This window comes from Nycticebus coucang, chromosome 22 (assembly GCF_027406575.1).
Source record: "Nycticebus coucang isolate mNycCou1 chromosome 22, mNycCou1.pri, whole genome shotgun sequence".
In the NCBI taxonomy this organism is placed as follows: Eukaryota; Metazoa; Chordata; class Mammalia; order Primates; family Lorisidae; genus Nycticebus; species Nycticebus coucang.
This window is the reverse complement of record NC_069801.1, coordinates 3,859,331-3,874,564: the sequence shown is the minus strand read 5'-3', so window position 1 is coordinate 3,874,564 and position 15,234 is coordinate 3,859,331. Positions and strand designations below refer to the sequence as shown.

The following is a 15,234-nucleotide window of genomic DNA, read 5'->3' as shown; positions in this document are numbered from 1 at the left end:
CTGCAAGGACTGTGGCTGGGAAGCGCACGAAGCAAGGGCTAGCCTCCGCGGCTCCTCCGCCCAGACGCCGGCACCCTCCTTCCTATTCGGCCTGGACCCGACGGGGCGTCCAGCGGCTGTGGAGCAGGGAGGAGCGGGGAGCGCCCCGGAGCAGGAATGGGCGTGCGCCGGGGACTATGGGGGTGCTGGCGAGCGGCCGGGCCCCTGTACCTGCCCGCCGGGCCGCTTACTGCGAGCTGACCGCCCTCGGACCCTATCCCCGCTGGCCCGCGCTCCGAGTGAGCTCCGAGCCCCGCTTCCAGCACCCGCGCTGTCGCCCTGCCAAAGCCAAGGAGCCACTGGCCCTGGAAGGTCAGGCGTCTGGCCGGCGCATAGCTGCCAAACCGACGTCAAGCCTCTCCTCACTCCCACCCCTGGAATGCCCTGCTCGGTGTCTGCTGGGTCACTCGCAGGCGACGCCCCTTCTGCGCTGGGCGTCAGCGTTGCTGGGGACGATGCTCCCGCCCACCTTCCCCAGGGCTGCAGCTCCCACACCGCGCGGAGGGGGCCCTAACCGAAGCCGGCGAGAGCTGGAATGGACGGTATCAGGCGAGCGTCCAAGCTCGGGCTGGACCCGCCCCTGGGGATGACAGAACCCCGAGTCGCAAGCCGCTCAGAGCTGGACGGTGGACCTGGGCTGCAGGGTAGGTAGCTTGTCCTCTCTTTCAGCCGACTTGGGTCTGAACAGAAAGGGTCCCCGCAGCCCCATCTCCTCCACGGCCAACTGGGGGCGCCAGAGAGCAGTGGCGCCCTCTGCAGACATTCCGGCGCTTGGGATCTGAGCGAGAGGAATCCCGGACCTGCCTCTGGCTAGTTACAGGCTCCCGGCCAAGTGACTGATTTTCTCCAGTCTCTAGGGGAATATAGGTCTGGGTTGCTTATAAAGCGGCGGGACCATAATGGAATAACGCGCGTGAAATGCACTTACTGGGCTTCCAAATAATTAAAGCCCCAGCCCTAATGCCAGCAGAGACCCCCAAAGTGGGTGAGAGTTTGGAAGTTGGGAGGGGAGGGGACAGGGCCCCTTCTGCGGCTCTTGGCCTGGCAGATGCGTGTTTATTTCAGTGTTATTTGAACTCCACACCTAGGTCGACGTGATCATTTATCAGCTTTCTCCAACTGTTACCTGCAGCGCCGGGTTTCTGCCTTCTTGCAATTGCAGAGGCAAGCCCAGAGCCTACCCCACAGAAGTGCTCAGTAGCCGGTGGGTTGGCTTACCTCTAGTCCCAGCTACTGGGGAGGCTGAGGTTGGAGCACTGCATGAGGCAGGAGTTCAATATCAGCCTGGGCAATATAGCCAGAACCTGTCTCTAAAAACAACAACAATAATAAAGAAGATATTGAATTAGGGCATACTAATTAACTAGGAGATAGGCCAGGTGTGGTGGCTCACACCTGTCATCCTAGCACTCTGGGAGGCCAAGGAAGGTTGGATTGCCTGAATTCAGGAGTTCCAGACCAGCCCATCTCTAAAACATAGCCAGACTTTGTGGCAGGTGCCTGTAGTTCCAGCTACTTGGGGAGCTGAGGCAAGAGGATCACTTAAGCCCAAGAGTTTGAGGCAACAAAGTGAGACTTTGTCTCAAAACAAAACAAAACAAAAAAAACCCCAAACCTGGGAGAGATGTTTGAATTTTTTTTTTTTTTTTTAGTGCTGTGGCGTCATAGCTCACAGCAACTTCAAACTCTTGAGCTCAAGAGATCCTCTTGCCTCAGCCTCCCCAGTAGCTGGGACTATAGGTATGCACCACCATGCCTGGTTGGTTTTTTCTGTTTTTAGTAAATACGGGTCTCACTCTTGCTCATGCTGGTCTCAAACTCCTGAGTTCAAGCAGTCCACCCACTTTGACCTCCCTGAGTGCTAGGATTACAGGTGTGAGCCACCATGCCAGGTTGAACTTTTTTTTCTTTTTGGAGACAGGGTCTCCCTCTGTTGTGCCAGCTGGGGTACAGTGGAATCATCATAGCTTCCTGCAACTGCAAACTCCTGGGCTCATGCAATTCTCCTGCCTCCTAGTTTTGGAGAAGCTGGGACTAGGTGTGTGCTAACATGCCTGGCTAATTTTTAAATTTTTTTGTAGAGCCAGGATCTCACTATTGCCCAAGCTTGAACTAGGTTTTGAAGGATGAGTAGGAGTTTCTCAGGAGAAGGAAGTGAATTCTAAGCAGAAACTATGTTCTTGGGTGGCGCTTGTGGCTCAAAGGATTAGGGTGCTGGCCCCATATGCCGGAGGTAGTGGGTTCAAACCCAGCCCGGGCCAAAAACAGCAAAAAAAAAAAAAAAGAAAGAAAGAAACTATGTTCTTTTAAGGGCCCTCCCTAGCCCTGGTCCTATTTGTGTTCTACATCATAAAAACAATAGAAAGGATGGCTAATGTTTATAAGCCAAGATGCTATTCCAAGCCCTTTCACTTGTATTGAACTATTTAATCCTGACATAAACCTTAGAAAGTGTCATCCCTGATAAATTGTGGGGCTGGTATATGAAATTAGGTGAGTGCTTTGTAAATGAATATTAATTTCCTAATAGGAGGTGAGCATTGTTCTTGATACTAGGGCTTCTTTAATCCATTCATTCTTTTTTATTTTTTATTAAATCATAGCTGTGTACATTAATGTGATCATGGGGCACCATACACTAGTTTCACAGACCGTTTGACACATTTTCATCACACTGGTTAACATAGCCTTCCTGGCATTTTCTTAGTTATTGTGCTAAGACATTTACATTCCACATTTACTAAGTTTCACATATATCCTTGTAAGATGCACCACAGGTGTAATCCCACCAATCCCCCTCCCTCTGCCCCCTCCCCCTCCCTCATCCATTCATTCATGTCATCATTTGTTCAACTAGTATTTATTGAGCATCTGCCATGGGCCAGATGTTGTACTAGGTACTGAGGCACAGAAGGGAACTCATCCGCTAAGGTTAACCTACTACACAAGTAAACAAGTACAGTGATGATGGATTGGGAAAAATGTTAGCAGAAACTAGTAAGGATAGTGTGATGCAGGACAGCTGGGAGGGGCTGAAACTGGGGACCACACTAGGTAGCCATGGGCAGAGAGGGGCACTGATCTTGAGACTCCCAGAAGATAAGAAGAAATCAAGAAAAGCCAGGAAAAGTTCCAAGCAGGAGGAATCACAAGTGCAAAGCCACGGAAGTGGGAATAAGTTTAGAGAAAAGAAGAGCCATCTGAGTGGAGATGAAAGAGCTTAGGATGGTGAGGGAGGCACTCGTGGGGCTGGAGGATGGAGGGGTTTCACCCTGGAGAGGTGAGAGGGAGGGCAAGGGAGGTGGGAATGAATGTCGTTCACTGGATACTCCAGCCTAGCAATGTCAAGAGTGCAGGGAAGGGTTGAGGGTGCACACATATGCCTGGGAGTCATATTTAAAGACTAGGGGCTGGGGCCTAAAGAGCAACTGCAGATAAAGACAAGGGGAGCTTTGTGCCCTGTAGCATTTCAATCCTGGCATGAGGACTCAAGCAAGGAGATGAAGAAGGAACTGCCAGTGAGGTGGGGTCCAGGTCGGAAAGGCCAGTGGAGAAGGGAGTGACCATCAGATGTATTGAGAGAAGGACAGAGAACTCACCTGATGCTTAGCCAGGATAGTCACTACTGATATTGATGAGGTGTGGCTGCTGGACAAAAGCCTGACATTAAAGGGGATTGCTTTTTTTTTTTTTTTTTTTCAGTTTTGGCCGGAGCTGGGTTTGAACCCACCACCTCCGGCATATAGGGCTAGCGCCCTATTCCTTTGAGCCACAGGCGCTGCCCTGAAGGGGATTGCTTTTTAAGATGGGAGATGTTAAAGAATGGTGAGATGCTGATGGGAATGATCCAGAAGAAAAGGATAAATTGATGATTTTAAGGGACAGGTGAGGGCTATTGGAGAGACGTCCTCACATAGGCAGGAGTGTATGTGATCACTGGCTTCGGGTGGGAGCAAGGACACTGCTTCCAGAGTTAACAGGGGGAAGGCAGAGTCCGGGGCATGGATGCACCTGGATGGTTGGGTGTGGAGGCAGGAAGTGTGTGAGAATTCCCTGTAGATTTCCTCTACATTCCCAAAGAAGGAGTCATGGAAGTCAGCATCTGAGAGGGAGGTGTGGGGAGGAAGGCTGGCTTTCTGACCAGAGTTGTGAACAGTGACATAGGGGAGGGATTTGGGATTATATGCAGTCCTGAGAACTTGCCTAGGTTTAGGAGTGTTTTGTCAAGGGGACGCACACCATACTATATAGTTTTTAACTCAGATAAGTTAATACAAAGGATTGTTAACTAGGTATAGAGACTTCTTGACTAGGTAACTGAAGAGGTTAAAATAAGAAGAGTAGCTATCCCTCACTCCTGGGATGGTATTATTAAAATCTAGAAGCTCAAGGGAGGGGCATGAGTTGCTGAAACTCAGACATCTAAGGACAGGGTGCTATTTGGCTGGGGTTGGTATCTCTGAAGAGAAGAAAATGAGGCTGATTTTCCAAGTGTTGGAATAACTGCAAAGTGGATGTCACTGCTGTTTCTGGAATGTTCCAAGTGCCACTATCAGGCTGAAGAAGCAAGAGTGATGCCAACAGAATAGCAACAGGAGGGAAAGCTCTCTAGTGGTAGAACCTAATTGGTATCAGCTGGCAAAGCAGAAACATTTGCAGAGGTCCAGCCTCAGCATTGCAAAGCCAAGAATAGCAGGTGGCTCTGGAGCTTGGTCAGCCAGCATTGGAGGCCTGAGAAGAAACCCAGGCTAGTCAGCACAGCGCGTCTCCTCCAGTGATTATAAGCCAGGATTAGACTTTTGCTCGGTGAGTACCTTGAAGCCAAGCAAAGGGAGGAAGAGTGTATGCTACTGTTTACAATTTAGGATTCTGGAATATAGTCCCATAAAGACATGTGGGGGGGCCTACGGTTGGAGACTGTTGCTTTTCCACGCGTGGTCCGTAGGCCAGCAGAATCCCCATCGGTGGACGTTTTTAACCAAAACAAAAAAATTAATGAGGTTTATACTTTGGAAAAGGAGAGTTTTATTGCTCTTAAGGGGTAGCAACTTGCCGGATAGCCATTCCAACAGGTTTGGACGCTGACAACCAGCCAGAAGCCAGGCACACATGCTTCTGAGGAGAGACAAAAGGCAACAGGATTTTTATACTGAGCGGGGTGATCAAATATAAATATTTAACAAGCTATAGGAGGAGTCATGAATATGTATGCAGAGAAACCATGCGCAAGTGTAATTGCGCTTTATTGCTCCCATCCGGTCTTGGCTGGGATCTGTTTTTTGTTTTTTTTGAGACAGAATCTTGCTCTGTCGCCCAAACTAGAGTGCTTTGGCGTCACCACGGCTCAAACTCTTAGGCTCAGGCAATCCTTCTGCCTCTGCCTGTAGCTGAGGCTACAGGCGCCTGCCACAACCCCCAGCTAGTTTTTCCATGTTAGTAAGACAGGGTCTCGCTCTTGCTCAGACTGGTCTGGAACTCCTGAGCTCAGGCGATCCGACCCACCCACCACTACCTTCCAGAGTGTTAGGATTACAGTCGTGAGCCAGAAACTCAGTTTTAAGATTTTTCTAGGGTCCCCCGGGCCGAGGGGTCCATCTAGTTAGCAGAGGATTTAGGATTTTATTTTTAGTTCACAGGAGCTTGCAAGAAATGCAGAATCTTAGGCCACTGAAAACGCTGAATGGTCCCCATCCACATATCCCTTTAGGACACACACAGGCAGAAGACTTGAGCGGAAAAGCTGGGAAGTGGTGATCAGAGAGATCGGGCAGCTTGACTTTGAGACTGCAGAGGGATCAAACGGTAGCGTGCTCTCGCCTGCAGCCAGGAGCCTAGCGCTGGGAGACAGCTCCTAGGCCTGAGCTTCCAGGCGGGGCTTCTTAGGCAGGGGGAAGCCTTAGTGGTCTGCGGCCTAGGGACGTCTGATGCAAATTTCTCCACGGCCAGAAGGGATTTCCTCAACTCCCCAAGTTAGTGAGTTCGGTCCCCGTCCCATTAGCAGGTGATATACGGCTTACTGAATTTATTTCTTTGAGGAAAGTCTTTCGAAGAGAAAACCAATCCCTTTTCCCTTTAGGCTCGTCCAGACTAGCTTCCCCTACTCCGGTCTTCGCAGTAGGACAGGCGGTCCAGCCTCCTTCCTGCCCCCGCAACCCTCCAAGTCCGGGGAGAGGAGGTGGCTCCCATACAGGGAAAGCCAATCGCTCCCCGGTCGTACAGAACGGAGAGATGGTGGCAACCTAGGGGCGTGGCAGAGCGGCTAGTGCTGCCTGGGCCCTGCGTGCCCAGCGCGGAGCGGACTCTTTGCGTCTGCGTAGTACGCTCACCTCCTTTTCTGCCTCCGCTGCCGCCATGGCTCCTGTGGTTAGTATGGCTCCGCGTGAGGCCTCGGCTCCAGAGAGAGGCACGTGGGCCTCGCCGAGCTCAGCGCGCTCCCAGGCGCGCTGGGGACCGAGCTCTGCACCCTCGGTCTGGGGCGGGCGGGCTGGCAGGCCGCACCGGGCAGGGGTGCTGCCGATCCCAGCACGTTGTGGGCGAAGGGAGGCTGCGGCCTGAGGCCCGTGAGGGAGACCCAGGAGGTCGGGGAAGCCACGGCTCGGGCTCGGGCTCCAATCTGGGCCAGCCGGGAGCTGGATCGTTTGAGCTGCGGGTTGTGCCGGTGGTTGTGCGGATCACTGGCCCTTGGAGGCCGGCTTTGGGCCTGGTTACCTGAAAGGGCGGGGAAGAAGGGGACCTGCCATCCTGGGGAGCCGCGCAATTGGGAAGCAAACGGCCAAGACTGGGGGAAGTATCTGCAAAAGGGTAGTCTGGTCGGCCTGTTCTCGGAGAGGGGGCCCGGGTTTGAGGGTCCCCGGAGGAAATTAGTTTATCAGAGTGTTGTGCAGACCTTTTGGGGGTCGGCCCCTAATTGCATGCTCCTTTAGCTATGCTTTGACTGGGCTGTGAGATGCTCTCGTGTCACTGTCTGTCTGCAGATCGTCCTTCCTGCAGATTACTTGGAGAAAGTGTTTTCTTGTTCTTCGTCCCAAGATTGTCCTATTCTTCTTTTATTGGGGCTCTGGTTAATATTTCCGGTTCTCCGACTTTTTTGCCTAGGTGGGCTTTTAAATGCTTTTATGCATTTTTATGCTTTTGGTTTAAAACCTCGGTGGAAGGTATCATGATCTCCTGCTTGAAGATACTTTATTTTCAGGGATAGATCTTAAAGCAGCTCTCTTGGGTTGTTACTAGGAAGAGACGCTGTAAAAAAAGAAATCAGTGGTTTTTGTAGTACTTAAATGTTTGAAAAGTAGGCCAAGTTTATACCAAGTTTTAGATGGAGTTCTTTTAAATATAAAGGAAGGGAGGTAAAGTATGTTCTTGGAAAGGTCTATTTAGATTCTTCAAAGCTTTTGAAAGTGGAAATACAGGTAAGTAGGATGTACAAATTATTTCTATGGTACCCGAGTTTGTAGATTAATCATAAGATTAATATGCATTTCTTAAGCGCGAATAAACTGGGACCTGATAGGATGTGCTCTGCCTGGTTGTTTGGAAGTACTAAGTCATAGATTAAGCCAATCAAAAAAGGCAGCAATTGTTTTTCTTTTTTTTTTTTTTTTTTTTTTTTGTGGTTTTTGGCCAAGGCTGGGTTTGAACCCACCACCTCCAGCATATGGGACCGGCACCCCATCCCTTTGAGCCACAGGCGCCGCTCAAAGGCAGCAATTGTTAACAGTTTTGTAAAAGACTGTAAGTTTTAGCTTTAACCTTGTCTAAACTGAAGTGGATAAGAGCTAGAATGCCTTAATTCCCTGCTGTTCCTGAGAAGGTAGGTGAGACAGGATTGGGGGGAGACTAGCTAAAATGGATCAGGACCCTAGTCTGGAAACACAGGACCAGGATCAGAATTGTAGGTTTGCAAGCATTTGTGTGCCTGTATCCTAATCCTGGAATAAACTACAGTAGTATTTCCTGAAACTGACAGACTTTTATGCCTATAGAGATTGGAGTTTGAATAGGGCCAGAGTGCTAAGAATCATTTTCCTATGAAAAGGGCATGACCCCATAGGCCCCCCAGCTTGTAAAGCTGTATCTTTCTAATTATACCTCTGCTACTCTTGGGTGGCCCTTGGGGCTCTTGCAGGGGAACACAATTGCATGTGTTTCCTATTTGTGTGGTCTTTTATGCCTATTGACATTCTGTTAATGTTTTTTGTGTGTGTACTTTCGTAGAAAAAACTTTTGGCAAAGGGGGGCAAAAAAAAGAAGCAAGTTCTGAAGTTCACGCTTGATTGTACCCACCCTGTAGAAGATGGAATCATGGATGCTGCTAATTTTGTAAGTTACATTATTGCCACTGGGAATGGTCATGACCTTTTGAGGTAACTGTTGAGAAAACCTACTGGAGTACATTTCTTTTTTCAGGCTTATGAGCAACTTGACAGTTCTGGCTGTATCATTTAATTCTTGGATTCAGAGAATTTGTTTCTAAGTCTTGCTGTCTTGTGTGTATGTAGCAGTTGTGAGGAATAAATAAGATGTGCTCTAGCACATAGGTGCTAGAGGAGTATCTCATTTTCCCTGTCCTTTGCTTTAGTTCCCAAAAGTGATTTATATGTTAAAGTCACCAAGAATCAGGCCAGCTTCATAGGGTCCAACAGCCCCTTTTTAAGCATAAGTGATGGGCCATGATCCTTTACAGGCTGCCTCTGTCCTGGGCTTCAATTTTTTTGTGACAGAGTCTCACTTTGTCACCCTGGGTAGAGTGCTGTGGCGTCACAGCTCACAGCAACCTCCAACTCTTGGGCTCAAGCAATTCTCTTGTCTCAGCCTCCTGAGTAGCTGGGACTACAAGCACCTGCCACGATGCCCAGCTATTTTTTTTTAGTATTATTATTATTATTTTAAAGAGACTAGGTCTTGCTCTTGCTCAGGTTAGCCTTGAACCTGTGAGCTCAGGGTAATCCACCCGCTTCAGCCTCCCAGAACGCTAGGATTACAGGTGTGAGCCACCGCACCCGGCCTGGCCCTCAACTTTTAAGATGTGAAGCAGATGGCAGCGGTTTCTGTGGTTTTCTGGGTTTTTTTGTGCGTTTTTTTTTTTGAGACAGAGTCTCATTATGTCGCCCTGGGTAGAGTGCCCTTGTGTCACAGCTCACAATAACCTCAAACTCTTGGGCTTAAGTGATTCTCTTGCCTCACCCTCCCAAGTAGCTGGGAGTACAGGTACCTGCCACAATGCCCAGCTATTTTTTTTGTTGTTGAAGTTGTCATTGTTCTTTTAGCTGGCCTGGGCTGAATTCAAACCTGTCAGCCTTGGTGTATGTGGCTGGCATCCTCCCACTGAGCTACGGGCGCCGCCTGGTTTTCTGTTTTACTTACTACACGTCTGAACTGCAGGGTTTACTTTGAACTATATTTTTCATTCCTTGCTCTGTATTCATTTTTTTCTGTACATTTTACTTATTTCTGAATATTTCTCTATTCAATTTGAATCGAGAAATTTTTATTTTATTTTCTGTTTGATTTCAGTTAATCTGGAAATTTAAAATCTCACTGCCACATTTGACTGTAACTTGGTTTTGGCATTTTATTCTTTCTTCTAATAGTCATGCTTGGGGAATTCATACTTGGTATTTGTGTACAGAGGTCTCTACGTGTGTTCTTCATTCTTTAGAAGGTCACCTATTGCCAGGATCAGTACCTTTACAACAAAAATAATTTTCAAATAAAAAAATTGAAGGCTTGGCCTATGACCACTAATGATATAGAATGGGCCTGGGTGACCTCTTATAATTTATTGCCTTTGTGTTGATCTTTTTGCATCTGCTTTTTTTTTTTTTTTTTTTTTTTTTGAGGCAGAGTCTCAATATGCCCTTGGTAGAGTGCTATGACATCCCAGCTCACAGCAACCTCAAACTCTTGGGCTTAAGTGATTCTCTTGCCTCAGCCTCCCAAGTAGCTGGGACTACAGACGCCCGCCACAACGTCTGGCTAGTTTTTGGTTGTAGTTGTCATTGTTTTTTAGCAGGCCTGGACCAGGTTTGAACCTGCCAGCTCAGGTTTATATGGCTGGTATCCTACCCACTGAGCTATGGGCACCGAGCCTGCATCTGTGTTATTTATTTATTTATTTATTTTTTAGAGATAGAGTCTCACTCCATTGCCCTCGTTAGAGTGCTGTGCTGTCACATCTCACAGTAACCTCCAGCTCTTGGGCTTTAGGTGATTCTCTTGCCTCAGCCTCCCGAGTAGCTGAGGCTACAGGTGCCCGCCACGAAGCCCAGCTATTTTTAGTTGCAGTTTGGCCGGGGCCGGGTTTGAACCCGCCACCCTCAGTATTTGGGGCCGGGGCCCTACTCGCTGAGCCACAGGTGCCGCCCTGCGTCTGTATTCTTTAAGAAGTCTCTTGGTTGGCTCCGTAGTTCTTTCTCTCACCAGTAACTTGTGCCTTTTCTTGCAGCCTCTTTTCCTCCTTAACCTTGGTGTCTTAAAGTCTGGTACCTGCATAGTGGCAATATCCCTGCCTCCATCCCTCTACAAGCCATTCCCTCAGCTCACTCATCTCTCTGTGTCTTTTCTTTCTGGATGCCTCTTTAGGATAGAAAACTGAAGTCACTTAGGAGTCTTAATATGTAAAAGTGAAGATTTCTGATCTAATCATACTGAATCATCTATGGCTAACACATTTTGTATTGGAGTTTTAAAATAGAGAAATGTAAGAGTTTTGTACCAAAAAAGAACATCTCATTGCAATAGCAAGATACCAAAGAAAACCCCAACAACATTCTTTTGGGTTTTGGGGCAAAGATTCCTGAAGCCCACAGAGGTGATTGGCTTACTTAGGCCCATATAAAGGGACTGCAGAGAGTACATCTCTGGCTCCTGGTGGGGCTGTCTCTTCTGTGGCGTGTGGTCGTGGAGACCAGATCTAGAATTATTTTGGTAATTGCATGTCTTTTTTTTTTTTTTTTTTTTTTTTGAGACAGACTCTCACTTTGTTGCCCTTGGTAGAGTGCTGTGGCGTCATAGCTCACAGCAACCTGAAACTTGGGCTCAAGCGATTCTCTTGCCTCAGCCTCCCTAGTAGCTGGGACTATAGGTGCCTGCCACAGCGCCTAGCTATTTATCAAGACAGGGTCTTGCTCTTGCTCAGGTTGGTCTTGAACTCCTCAGGCAATCCATCTGCTTTGGCCTCTGGTCACTGCATGTCTTTGTTCTTTCTTCATGATTGACGATTTATTTTCTCTAATAGTGCTGAAAACAATGCTTTACCTTTCTTAGATTCAGAAGTTGCTTGGACTTTTGTTGCATGTTCCTTGTGAACGTTTGGCCTTGGGTTTCCTGTGTATTCTTGCACTGGCCACTAGGCTTTCTGTGTAGAGGCATATTTGACCTTCTGTGAAAGCAGTCAAGTATGTTCATGCTAAGATATTTTCATATTATAAAGTATATGATAGTATATGTAAGTAATACAATAATAGTGCTGCTTTCTCCTGCTAGTCCTAGATTTCAAATTGTGTGAATAGCTAAAGATTTGCTATCATTAAGAATGGATATTCAAAAAAAAATATTGTACCCTATGAATATATACAACTTATTTATTAATTTTTTTGAGACAGAGTCTCAAGCTGTTGCCCTGGGTAGAGTGCTGTGGAGTCACAGCTCACAGCAACCTCAAACTCTTGGCTTAAGCAGTTCTCCTGCCTCAGCCTCCCAAGTAGCCGGGACTACAGGCACCTGCCCACAACGCCGGGCTATTTTTTAGTTGTAGTGTCATTATCGTTTGGCAGGCCCGGGCCAGCTTTGAACCTGCCAGCTCCAGTGTATGTGGCTGGTGCGCTAGCCGCCTGAGCTATAGGCGCCCAGCCAATATATATACAACTGTTATATTAAATATTTAAAAAATGATATTAGTTCAGTGTTGGGAGTACAAGAAGGTAAAAAAATACTCTGCTGTTGAGGTGTGTAGCCTGTTGCTTCACTAATTGGTCGATTTGATTTCTACAGGAGCAGTTTTTGCAAGAGAGAATCAAAGTGAATGGGAAAGCTGGGAACCTTGGGGGAGGCGTGGTGACCATTGAGAGAAGCAAGAGCAAGATCACGGTCACCTCTGAGGTGCCATTCTCCAAAAGGTGCGTGGGCAGTGGCCAGTGGCTCACTCAGTTCCTCCTGGCCAGGAGGGGATCACCTGACAAGTGGTTGGGTTTGTGATTGCAGCCGTTAATTTCTGGACAATGCCAGTGTGGGAGGCAGTGAACGACTGTATTTCACTGTTGTAAAATTTGTCTTTCACAGGCTAAAGTATTGCAAGTAGTTGCTTAGACTTGTTCAGACTGTCTTTTTTTTTTTTTTTAAAGATGATCTTGCTCTGTTACCCAGGCTGGAGTGTAGTCAGGGTCTTAGTTAATCACAACCTCAAACTTCTGGGCTCACATGATACCTGGAGTTGGGACTATAGGCTTGTGCCACTGTATCTAGCTAATTAAACGCTTTTTGGGAGGTAGAGACAGGGTCTTGCTGTGTTGCCCAGGCTGATCTTGAACTCTGGGCTCAACCGATCCTCCTGCTTTGGCCTCCCAAAGTGCTGGCATTACAGGTGTGAGCCACTGCACCCAGCCCTTAGACTGTGTTCTTAAAAATAACATCTTCCCTTGCCTCTAGGTCACAGTGAAGAGCTCTTTCCTTTTCCTTTTTTTCTTTTGGGAGATAAAGTCTTGCTCTGTTGGAAGTGCAATGGTGTCATCATAGCTCACTGCAACTTCAAACTCCTGGGCTCAAGTGATCTTGCCTCGCCTCCCAAGTAGCTGGGACTAAAGGTGCCCACCAGAATGCACAGCTAATTTTTCTATTTTTAGTTGAGAGAGAGTCTTGCTCTTGCTCAGGCTGTTGTTGAATTCCTGAGCTCAAGCAATCCACCTACCTCAGCTTCCCAAAGTGCTAGGATTACAGGTGTGAGCCAACATGCCTGGCTCAATTATGAAATTTTTAAACTTCCTGAAATTTTGAATTAAATATCTCATTTGAATACACTATGGTAGAAATAATTGAGGAAAGGCTATTTGTAGATGGTACGACCAGACTGATTTATTTTTATGTAGGGAAAGGTGGATAGAGTTGACCTGAGATCTTCACATCTTTGTGAAGATGGCTTTATTGCTGTAGGAACATTATTAAACAGTGTTCATGTCTTGGATATGGAGAGTCTACTGGTTTATAACAGTTTCAAGAGGCGGTAAGTATCATGAAACACATATTATACTGGGAGAAACCGTTGTTTGGTAGGATTGCTTTGCCCAGCATTGAGTTTGTGTGGCATTCTCCTCCTCTGCATGGCTTTGGGAAGATGCAGAGTAGCTCTCCTCAGGACCTCATAAGCAAATGGGTCTGGGAGGAAACAAGATTGCAGGCTTATTATCTTTATGATGTAGTTAGGATGTTAGGCATGCAGTTTGGCTAAGGCAGCAGTTAGCCAGATGGATTAAAAAATCTAAGTGCTCTCTGCTGGGCTGAGCGCAATGGTGGGTGGCACCCTGTCCAGTGTACTAGGTGGAGCCACACATAGCAGAGAGTGCATGACACAGCCCTAAAACAATCCTGATAACCTAGACAACCTCACAAGGAGATTGACTCAGGGAGTGATGTCTACAAAGTACTAGGAGCTCATTGGGAATCTAGTGATTGCTCAGTAAAATGTACAGGGCCGTGTGCTCAGTTATCAAATTACTACTGAGATGTCTCCAGTGCTGACTCAAAACCATTCTATAGATATTTGTTGTATAATTGACAGCTGTTACATTTATCTGTTCTCATCCTTATTTCCAATTTAGATGACATGCTCCTGGTACTCTTATTAGACCATCGGTTGGGTATATCTGCCTCCTCTTTGCCATTTTTGATGCACGGGAACAGACCTTGCATTGTAATGATTTTGAATATGCAGGTTTTGTAAAAGTTAAAGTGTTTGGGAATGCAAGATGGCCATTTGTCTAGTGTAGTTCTCAAGTGTCCTTTCTCTGCAGGTATTTGAAATATCTCACCAAAAAATATTTGAAGAAGAATAATCTACGTGATTGGTTGCGCGTAGTTGCTAACAGCAAAGAGAGTTACGAATTACGTTACTTCCAAATTAACCAGGATGAAGAAGAGGAAGAAGATGAGGATTAAATTCATTTATCTGAAATTTTTTGTATGAGTTCTTGAATAAAACTTCGGAACCAAAATGGTGGCTTATCCTTGTATCTCTGCAGTATGGATTGAACAGAAAATTGGAAATCATAGTAAAAGGGCTTCCCTTGGGCTGCCACTTACTTATTTGTAACTTGACTTTTTTTTTTTTGCTTGAAAATTTCAGTTCTCTTGAAGTAGTAATACCAAAATAGAAGAAGGTGACTTTAAGGGAACTGATGATCATTGAGCAGGTAGATGAGGTGTGGAGATGTGAGCTTCATTTAGTCTCTGCTTCATCTGTACAAGTGTGACGGTCAGTTTTATCTGGTGCTTTTACAAAGAGGAATACAAGTGGGTTCTTCTCATTAATTAAAAGCAAACCAGGTAACTTCTAAGATTCTCTTACGGGAGGAATGGCAGTGTCAATAAATGCAGGTTTCTGGGCCATTTGTCTTGTTTTCATTTTTTGGTTGTAAATTACTCTTGATGCATACAATTTTGTATACTAATTCTTTTTCTTCCTGTAGAAATAAAATGTGCTCCTTTAGCATTGCTGCATATTCGACTACTCTCTATAAAAGGGTTTGGAGAGCAATATGGTCAAAGTCCCAGGTTCTAAATTAACTATGTATAAAAAATGACTTTGTAAATTACTGTTCCTACCAAGTCTTTGCAACGAAGTCTTTGGTCTCCAGCAGGGGGCGCTGGAGTGGAGCTTTCACATATGGTCTCCTGTAAGGGTCCCAGACCTGGATGCTGAGGGCTCTGGAGGCTTTTGTGAAGGGGAGGTGGGAGATGCCCAGGAAATAGCTGCTTCCGTGCCACCTAGGCTGTGACTTTAATGTCAGAAGTCATTCTACAAACAGTGGTGTGTCTACAAGATTCTGTGCCAATATGTGCAGAGGCCAGAGAACTGAGAGGTTGTTCTCGAGGCTGGGAATATGTAATTGTTGCTGAGTCTGGCTTTGAAAGAGACCCTGATGCCTCATCACGCCCTTCTGAAAGCCAAACAATAATGCAGAAATGTTAGCCTTGTTTTATAAT

General features: G+C 46.7%; 1 protein-coding gene across 1 annotated transcript; it reads left to right on the top strand.

Annotated features, from left to right (window-relative positions):
• Nucleotides 1-6,331: 6,331 nt before the first annotated feature.
• RPL22 (ribosomal protein L22) lies at nucleotides 6,332-14,243 on the top strand. Its single transcript, XM_053576575.1, has 4 exons — nucleotides 6,332-6,402; nucleotides 8,254-8,358; nucleotides 12,031-12,155; nucleotides 14,043-14,243. Exons 1-4 carry the CDS (start codon nucleotides 6,391-6,393, stop codon nucleotides 14,185-14,187), a joined length of 387 nt encoding a protein of 128 aa, XP_053432550.1. The 5' UTR covers nucleotides 6,332-6,390; the 3' UTR covers nucleotides 14,188-14,243.
• Nucleotides 14,244-15,234: the final 991 nt, after the last annotated feature.